The sequence below is a fragment of the Poecilia formosa genome, unplaced genomic scaffold (assembly GCF_000485575.1).
Source record: "Poecilia formosa unplaced genomic scaffold, Poecilia_formosa-5.1.2 Scaffold61, whole genome shotgun sequence".
NCBI classification, from domain to species: Eukaryota; Metazoa; Chordata; class Actinopteri; order Cyprinodontiformes; family Poeciliidae; genus Poecilia; species Poecilia formosa.
Window position 1 is genome coordinate 164,609 of NW_006800000.1, and position 10,090 is coordinate 174,698.

Genomic DNA, 10,090 nt, shown 5'->3' on the forward strand with positions numbered 1-10,090 from the left:
ATAATAATAATAATAATAATAATAATAATAATAATAATAATAATAATAATAATAATAATAATAATAATAATAATAATTCTTTATTGATCCCCCGAAGGGTGGAAATTTGTACGTCTCAGCTTAACCATCAACAATAATTAAAAATGATTAAATAAATATTCATAAGTATCATGACAAGGCTATAAAATCTCTTATAACCTTGTCAATGACCAATGCAAATATCCTGAGAGTTTCAGCACTCAAACTGTTTTCATTAAAAAAAGGTCAATGGATTTTTGAAGACTCATCTTTGGTGATAATATTTCAGAAGTTGAAATGCCTCCTTACCATAACCCCAATTTTTTGCTCTCCCCATAGATTCGCCATCAGATTCAAATCAAGGCTCTGGGCCTCACCAAATGTTAATATTACTTCTAGTAAAAAATGTAAAAGAAAAATTGTTTGTAAAATTAAAAGATTACTTACTTAAGGCTAAAGCAGCCAGAAGTACGAATAGTTTTGGCTTTTTCTTATGGAAGACTTGACTTCATATTACTTTTTCATCAGATGGTTTTCCTGTTCAATTACTCTTCACACATTCTGTTTTGTATTTATTTTATGGCATTTGTAACAGACCACATGCCAGCATGGTATTATCTGTAAACTAGATTTCTATGTAAATTAGTACAAATCATTAACATCAACATTTTTAACCGCATCTGCTTTAAGATGACAAAACTCCACTTTGGAACTGGTTTCAGTAGATCAAGCTGATAGCTTGTTAGCTGACTTGCAGTTCTTTAGCTGGATTAAGCTCAATCTGCAGGTGAAGTTTTATTTCATGCAATGTCTAAAACTTCACCTGCATTGTTTTTTTTATGTTTAAACATTTAATAATAATAAGAATAGGAATGTAATTATTTCATTCAAGAATGTCAAGAATCCTTCAGGATATTTTTTTAATCTGGGATGTTTGTTATGTTCACCGGCAGAGAATAGGGATTTACCTTGTTCTTTGTCATAGCACCAACAATTAGAGGGCACACCATCCCAGACAAGGTACCAACACCATTAGAGATGCCCATTAGGATACTGGCATAACGAGGAGCGATGTCCAGATGGTTCACATTAAAGCCTGGTGGTATTAAATGTAACATGAAATTAAAACACCGCAGACCCATTTAACTTTTTTTTTTTTTTTTTAGGAAACAAGTTCAGTTAGTCATATTTAGCTACTGTATTTAGGGAGCTAGTGTGACAGGATGCACTGAGTAAAGCTGAAGATAAAAGCAGCACAAATGCAGACCATCTTGTTGCAGAAATAGGCAACGACTCTCAACACCTCCCTCCCCCCTCTCTGACTGGCTGAATGAGTAAGTGTCCTCCTGAGCTGCTGCACGCCGCCTGCCTGGCGTATCCCCCGAGACAGCTTGCACTGAATTATTAAAGACTCTGGCAGAAAGCTTGAGAGCAAGAGGAAAGAAACTGATTTTGCACACAGACCTCTGGATCCTTTGCTTCCTTTGCACTGAACAAAAACATGAGCTTTGAGATCTGTTGAATGACTGGAAGGTCAAAGGAATACAGTCTAATGTACACAGACAAAAATTTCAATTTATTCATCAAAAAAATGATACCTTTAAGTGACATCTAGAATATAAGTAGGCACTACAAATACGGTAAAGCGATTTGATCAAAACTGAGCATTGTGTCATAATTTGTCTGTCTCTTGTAACACGTTTAGGAACATATCACAAACCTGATATGGCAAATCCACTGAAGCCCACTGCCAGCACAAGGAAGGAAATTGCCACCCCTTTGCTGTGGGAATACCCCACCACCAGCAGCAATGTGGCCTCCATGCCAAATCCTAGCAGGAAGAGAGACAGCGGGTCACACGTGCGCAAAGTACACAAAAAGCCCGGGGGCCACTCGCTGGTCATCGCGGTGCCAATTGAATTAAGCATGATACATGCTCTGCACTCAATTACATAGCTGACAGATATGAAATCAATGCACAGTGACCCACACTCACAGAACGAGTCAACCTGAGAACTTCAGGTATTGTACAGACAGATTTTACAAAAATACAAACAAACTCATCTCTAAAATCCATCTGACCAGGCAGGAAAAAAAAATAACCCAACTGTGAAAGTAACACCCTGTGGCTGAGCAAGAGAAGTGTGAAAATGATTTTTTTTTTCTTTTTCATACATCTGCGGTTCAGCTTTCTCACCTCCACAGTTCATTATTTTCCTGACAGTGGTTGTTGTCAAGATGTTCCTGCTGCGCAGGTAGTCGGCCAGCTGACCCCCAATGGGCACGATGATGGTCATCACCAAGTGAGGGAGGGCAGAGAGTATGCCCACCTGTAAATAAAAAAAACGTTTAATCATCTACTGTCCCTATGAAAACAGAACAAAACCAACTTTAAGATGCAGATTAAATCTGCACTCAAGCGTTTAAATTAGAAAAATTTGAATGCAAATGACCATTCCTCTTTTATTGTTGCCTTTGCAAACAGATATTTCTTTATTTAGTTTGTTTTTTTGTAATTATGACTGACATTGAGGTTTAAAAAGAACATTTTCTTGGCGTCTGCTTGTGGGAGTGTTAACACAGCGAGTTTCCAAAATGATTTAATCACCTGTAGTTCCAAGTCTTCTTAGACATCAGATGCTTTTTCCACACGTTTTCTGTCACACTTTAATAATATGGCTACAGCATCTGAATGTTTATGTTTTAAGGTTTTGAGGAAAAACAAAGAACTCACACAGAACCCAGAAGGTTCTTTTGTTAATCATTTATAGAAGAATGATTTATCTTTTTAAAATGAGTCTTTCCATATGCCTTCTGCTTGAGTTTGGAGACATTTTTTCAGGCCTTTCAAATAAATGTTAAGATAAAACATAACCAAAGAAAGAAAGAAAATAACATCAATACTGAACTGTAGAAGGGGAATTGTAAAAAAATGTCTTGTATAATATGACTAAATCCATATTTATAGGTAAAATTCTGGCAACCACAGCTGCCGACATTTTACCATAAATTAGAGAGGTATGCTTTTTGTTTTGTTTTGTTTTGGGAGTTTTTACAGTGTAGCCTGTGTCCAAAGATAAAAACCTAGAACAACGCTCCAAAGGCATCTGGAAAGTTTTTTCTCCAAGTATGCAAATTCAGAAAATTTCTCATTAAACGTCATCAATATCAAAGTCATTTGATTGTTTACGGAAAAACGAAATGCTGAGTGGGCTGTCAGGGATATTGTAAACAAATAAATAAATTGCAATATTGCCCCTTTGTACACCAAGTTAAACTGGTTGCATTTCCCCTTATTAATAATGCAATTACACATAGAGCATGTCCACCACCTACATTAGCTGAAGCATGATTTACTTGGTCATTTAATTATGCTTTATGTTTATGCAACATGGCCCACCTTGCTTATCTCAAAGCCGAACACTTCCTCAAAGTATGCAGGCTGACTGATGAGCAGCAGGTAGAAGGTCCAGCTCCTGCAGAAGTTTGCCACAATGATTGCATAGACAGGCATAGAGGTGAAGAACTTCCTCCAAGGGGTCTTGAATTTCTAGAAATCATTAAAAATTGATTGATTTATAAATAGAAACAGACAGCTGAGAAACAAATAAAAACCAGACAGTCATTTTTATGTGCAGTTTTGATTTCTACCTCTGACGGACCCATCAGCTTGGCACTCTCTCCAATGCTCTCCTCTATGTAGACGCGCTCTTCATCAGTGATGGAAGGGTGATCAGCAGGGCTCTCATAAGACACAAGGATCCAGAACATGTACCAGAAAATACCGAAGCATCCTGATAGAGGAACATATTTAAAATCTTTGGTTAATCACAGATTAAGTACTGCAGATAATCTTGACCTCAAATGTGAGCATATTTGAAGGATGTGTCAACCGAAATGCCAGAGAGGAAGAAACAAAGAAAAAAAAACCCAGACAGGAGAGCTAACTGTATCCAGTCTGGAGGGAAAGACAGGGGGCTGTTTATTGACAAACCAAAACAACGGGGAGGGAAATCAATACTCAGTCTGCCTGGATAAATCCGTTTGACTTTCACTGGACTCTTTAGCTGTCAGAATCTAGAGCTTAGAAACACCTCCGCCTGAATATGAGCAGAACGCGTCCATTCATCCATTTACTTGCCGTATACATAAAACACTGAGGACCATCCTGTGTACTGGACCAGGATCCCAGCCAGAGGCATCGCTACCACAGCACCAGCATAAGAGCCTAACAAACAACAACACAAGAACATTGACGCATTTACGATTAGACATGGTGAACATTATAACAGATTCAGATGTACAGGTCAGCAGTGTGTTTATATAGGAAAATGTCTGTTTACCACAAAATGAGAGGGTAGCCAGGCGGCTCCTTTCTAGTGGTGGAGCCCACTTGCTCCAGATGCCGTGACAGGCTGGGTAAGTCACTCCCTGAACACACCACAATGAGGGTCACTATTAACTTAGTCCATTCATACAAAGGCACCAGCTTTATTTTAAATCACAAGCTAGTTATATTCACTTGTTTGCATACAGTTGTGTATTGTAAATATACATTACAGTACATGATATTTGCAGTATGTTGCGTTTAGTTGACTCTGAGGTACTCTTGCAGTCTATCCTGGAAAGCCCTGCCCACACATGAAGCTGAACAAGCACAATAACTAACAGAAATTAACATTTTCACCCCTGCTATAACCATGAACAAACTGAGCACCTGATGAGCAGTTTATGGAGCAAAGCAGGTCTCTGGATGTCAAATGTTTATCAACTGCTAAATAGAAGAAATTGTGGAAATTACAGTCTGCATGTTCTGTCTTCTTGTAGCAGAACAGTGTAGAAAGCAGTCAGTCTTTAAAGGACTAAATAATGAATTAAAATGTATTTCCCGTTCTCATTTTGTGTTTAAAAAATATCAGAACTGTAAAACACGGAGGGCTTTTCTACATTTGGAAATGCACACAACAGGCAAAGTTTACTGGCTTATTTTTTCAAAATAAAGTCAAAGGAGTGATGTGACTTAAATCAAAATTTTCCCTCTAATATATCTCTAAGGTGCAGGTGGAGGTGGGGGGGGGGCGGCATGCTGCTGATGCTGCGTATCCAGGATACAATGCATGACGTACGAAGAACGAGAGCTCGAATGTCCTACAAAAACAAACTGTAGTGGATCAGATCAATAATGCTCATCTCAAATTCCCTCTGGCTACATATCCAGAAAGCATGCTACAGTCAGCCCCTGCACTGTTTTGCTGGTGGATTGAATTGAAACATAGCAAAGCTACGTTTTAAATATGTTTTACGTTATTTCCAGTCAAAACGAGGAGGTGGAAGAAATTTAGACGATCTTACCTCCACGAGTCCTTGTAATATTCTGACAAAAATAACACACCCATAGTGGACTCGAGCAGCAGAGGGGATGAACATGTTGAGAGTGGAGGTGAGGACAATAGCTGCACCAAACACCCTGTAAATAATAAGAGGAAAAACATTAAAAAATAATGGCATTTTAGCACTTTGATTATTACAGTAATGCTTCTTGATGGGTTTTTAGCTTGCATTATTTAACTGAGAAAGGATTTGATGAAATAAATTGGCCATGAGGTCTTTTTATTATTTTTTTTTTGTCTTTACAAAACAGTAAAGCGTCTGTAATTTAACGTTTTTTCCTTACGTTAAAAAAATATTTTTTGCAGATCATGTTCGTATTTTGTGACGATAAGCTGCACGCATCCTCTTTAAGCGTCGTCGTAGAAATAAATAATAAAAGCTGCGGTGCTCTCTTACCGGTCTCACAGTCGCTTGGTAACCACAGTTTAAAAAACAGAGTAATGTCGTTTGATAGCAATAGGGTGGGGTGGGGGGATTGATTTCCAGGATACTGTGCGAAATCTTGCAAAAGAAACGGACAAAATGGCCGTTTCTTTAGCCTCTTTTTTTTTGTGACTCTAAAGTCAAGAAAAGCACATTTAAAACGAGCAATTTATATCCACTTTTCTTTCGGAAGGTTTAGGCTGTTTATATCCGAGCCAAGGCCACTGAAACCCCACATTTGTCATTTCTGGCACGTTCTCCCACCGCACTCAGCTTTACGTGGAGGGGGGCGAGCCCTAATCCGGTGGAGGCCACTGTCGGGCACGAGACCAAATGATTAGATTAAACCGCACGCGTCAATCAAGCGGGGTGAGGCCTATAGCCAATCAGGTTACAGGAAGATATCAATATTTTCCCTGCACTGAAAATCGGGATAATTTCTTATGGATTCACACATTGGTTGAATATTTCCCAATGTTGTATATTAATTTCAGAAGCCTAACTTTTCTTTTAAACTTCCTCTTTATATATATATATGTATATATTTATATATAAAATTTGCACTGTCATGGTAAAGGGCCTACTGCTGGGTGTCTGTGTAGTAAGTCATGCGTAATTACAATGACCGAGACATTGGCGGGGGAATAAAAGCCTTTGGCAAGTAGTACGGGTCTGGTATCTATACCCCGAGAGAGCGACAGATTAGACCCGGGTCTCCCCAGGGAGCTCATTAACAGGTGGCACGGAGCCTTGACACTAGGAGCTGCAGGGCCGCCAGCCCGCTGCCTGTACTGTCTGCTGCTTCTTGCAGTTATTCTCTATTTTACTGCCCCGTATTCACCATGCATTATTAAACATGGTTTAATATCTGCATTGATATATATATATATATATATATATATATATATATATATATATATATATATATATATATATATATATATATATATATATATATATAATTCATTACATACAAACGAGGAGAATAGAGATGATTTTGTGTTACTTTAAAAGAAAAAAAAAACAATCGTGTTATATTTAGTTACATTTTAACCAAATGAGAGTGTTTGTATTGTTGTTGTTCTTATAATATTTGTCATTATTTATGAAAAATGATCAACCTATTTGCTGCCAGCCTCGAGGAAATGTATCCTCCCGGGATTTGCGTCACAATGTAGCCCCAGAAAAAGGATCCATGGATCATTCCCACTGTCTCCGGGTCCCAATTGAACTTAGCTTTCTGGTGAGGAAAAAAGAAAATATGGACAATTGGATTAGCTGGGGGGGAATGATCATGTTGCAGAGATGACTTTGCAGATTTTCCTCACATCATGAAATATTGATGCAAGCTGGAAAATGTAATAGTAACGATCCGATTAGAAAAGCGTAACGACACTAAATGAAAAATAAGATACTGGCTTATAACAAGTAAAACAAAATGAACCTGTTTAATCTTTTAGCGATCGAATAATTGTTGGACTTGAGTGCAAAACACATGAAAAAAATATGTGAAACTAACCATTTATGGTTTTGTCATTCACCAGTGTGCGGTTTCAGAAAAAAAAAATCAGCCTAATAGGCTGTAAATTCATGTTCAACATAAAACGGATTATTTTTTGTCTGTTTTATCAATAAACATGGCCTTATATGATCTCCTTCGTTTTATATTCATTTTGAAGCTTACATATTTCCACGTTAATTAATAATGATGATAAGCTAATTGCATTACTGAGTGGATTATTCAGTTGACTCATATTGCAATAAAAGGCCTTTTTGACTCCTGTTGGGGAGGGAAACTCACCCTGTTCCCTCCTTTTTTTTCTCCCCTGACCAAAAACAAATAATATCATCTCACGGATGTTCAGTCAGATTTTTCTCTCTCTCTGTCTCTTTTATCGTGCGTAAACTCGCGCGTCTGCCGTCGTCACACACCTCCTTGATGATGATCTTGCCGTTCTGGTGGATGGTGCTGTTATTGACCATGCTCACGATAGCCACGCCCAGGTTGCATCGGATGCCGAAGGAGATGCAGAAGCCTAAGCCGCTCATGATGGCGATGATGTAGCGGCGCGGCAAACCGAAACACGTGCAGTCACACAGCGGGGGCTTTTTCTCCGCGGCCTCCCGAGGCCGCCCATCCTCCGTCAGCTCGATCACCTCCCCGGTTTTCTGCCTCCTTTCTATCACCCTGCAGACAGTCAGGTGAAGGAAACACCGCCTGCTGAGTCCCTCACTCACAAAAACATCCCTTATTAAGAGACGGGTGATGGCGTTTGAAATAATTTAACGCAAGATCATTTTAAATTTTGATTTTTTTTTTTTTTAGAAGACCATCGTTTTTCTGCATGCTTTCTTTTACAGTAGGCTGATGCTTTAAATGCGATATCCCAAAGATTTCATGTAATTTAATGCGAAATACAATGACCCAAATGCCCGATGAGGCCTCTGGAGCAACAGTGTTTTACAGAACACACTGTTCTCTTCTGTGCCATTGAGGGGGAAAAATAAAAATAAAAAAAAATCAGATGTTATCAAGTTGAGGACTGAAAGACAGAAGAAATACCACAAGTACGTACAAAGTCAAATTGGCCCATCCGCATCTACTCAAAAATAACAATAATCAAAAGAAATCTAAGGGGAGAGAATCAAAATAACAGAGTTTGGCCTGCAAGTTGAAAATGGATCAACATGTTCCTGACTGTACCGCATTGCAGCAGCCTTACACTTTCACGCTCATTAGTATTCAGAGACAGCAGCAGCAGCCTGCAGACGCTCGTCTGTGGGCTTTCCTCAAACTCCTCTCCCCCCCTGGCCCCCAACTACACGCTCCCTTTCAGCAAAAGCACGTTCATTTACAAATGATAAGCGCAAAATGCCGATTGCGAAAGGACGAACAAAACAGCTGCACACACCCTCTTAAAATCCTCTGTGGATTGCGCGACCAGAGTTACTCTGCAAGGAACCACAAAATCGAAAAGAAACGAAAATCGGGGAGGCCTTGGGAACAGCGTGACGTTACCTGAGCACAACGAAATTCAGATGAATTTAACTTCACGTGCAGAGTGCCCAGATGTATATCTAAAAAAACTGAACATATATCCAGAAGGGAAAAGGACTGGTGTAAATGTAGCTGTAAGTCTAAAGAAATGCATACTCGACTGGACATGAAGGACAATTTTTAATTCCCGGATTGTTAAAAAACAAACAAACAAACAAAAAAACATTAAGATATTTTTAAAAGCTCGTTGGAATGGGTGATTTTAACATGCTCGTGGATGCAGGCCCTCGTTACATCCTGGATCGTAATGACTTGGAAACTGTCAGCAAACATCAAGAAATCCTTGCGCCCCGTTTAGCCAACCTGCCAATAAGCTTCATGTAAAGGCCGCTTCATCCAGAGGCATCTGAGCTCTGTAAACATCGCACACACGCACACATGCACGCACATTGGGATTACATAATTTTATTCTCACTTACAGAGGCATGACTAGCGATCTCTGTAAGCCATTAAAAAAAAAAAAACATTAAATTGACCCATGCATCCACAGCGATGCAGCGCTGTGGAAAAATACAGCAAATTAGCGTACATTTAAGTTTAAAAGCCTGCCCCTACCTGTACATCTGACCCAGGGTCTTCCCCGCAAATTCCTTGACCCCTGTCTTCACGGACTCCATGTCCAGCCTTTGTGTGTTGACTGTTCTTTTAAAAATAAAAATAATAATAATACTAATAATTTTACTGCCTCGGCATCATGTTACAGCGCAGGATGGCCGACTGCCGCAGCTAGCGGCAGGAAAGCGACAAAACGGAGGTGGAGGGAGTCTGAGCCCAGGGAGGCGACGATCCAGCAGGCGAGTTTAATTTTCAGCGCAATTGTGACAAAACCTCGTGACGAAAACACCTTTTGACAAAGAGAGGAATTCAAACGAGGTGCGCGCCTTCATCCGCCAGCAGCTCTCCTCCCGCCTGGAGCACAGTAGCCGCACAAAGTGCCATCACGAACCAAAGGCGAGTGAAAGTGAGAGCCGGCAGCGTGCGAGAGAGCAGAGTGAGTTCAACAACAACAACAACAACAACAAAATACTAAACAAAGCAATCATGTACCGCAGGAGAAAAGTGCTAAATATAAAAAGCCAAATAAGAAAAAAATGGGGCGTTGGAACAGAAGCATTAAATCAAAGAGGGAGGGAGGCTGGATGGTGTCTCCTGTGATGAGAGCAGGTTCATGACGTCGTGTTCAGCACCGAGGTCAGCGAC

General features: G+C 39.6%; 1 protein-coding gene across 1 annotated transcript in view; it reads right to left on the reverse strand.

Annotated features, from left to right (window-relative positions):
* slc17a6b (solute carrier family 17 member 6b) overlaps positions 1–10,090 on the reverse strand; it is a 14,093-nt gene extending 4,003 nt beyond the window's left edge. Inside the window, exons 1-11 of the mRNA XM_007554015.2 lie at positions 9,446–10,090; positions 7,765–8,020; positions 6,954–7,072; positions 5,371–5,485; positions 4,362–4,449; positions 4,160–4,246; positions 3,670–3,812; positions 3,419–3,568; positions 2,216–2,348; positions 1,739–1,849; positions 987–1,114 (exon numbers count right to left, since the gene is read on the reverse strand). Coding sequence (XP_007554077.1) covers positions 987–1,114; positions 1,739–1,849; positions 2,216–2,348; positions 3,419–3,568; positions 3,670–3,812; positions 4,160–4,246; positions 4,362–4,449; positions 5,371–5,485; positions 6,954–7,072; positions 7,765–8,020; positions 9,446–9,507 — 1,392 coding nt within the window. The 5' untranslated portion in view covers positions 9,508–10,090. The remainder of the gene's footprint in view (positions 1–986; positions 1,115–1,738; positions 1,850–2,215; positions 2,349–3,418; positions 3,569–3,669; positions 3,813–4,159; positions 4,247–4,361; positions 4,450–5,370; positions 5,486–6,953; positions 7,073–7,764; positions 8,021–9,445) is intronic.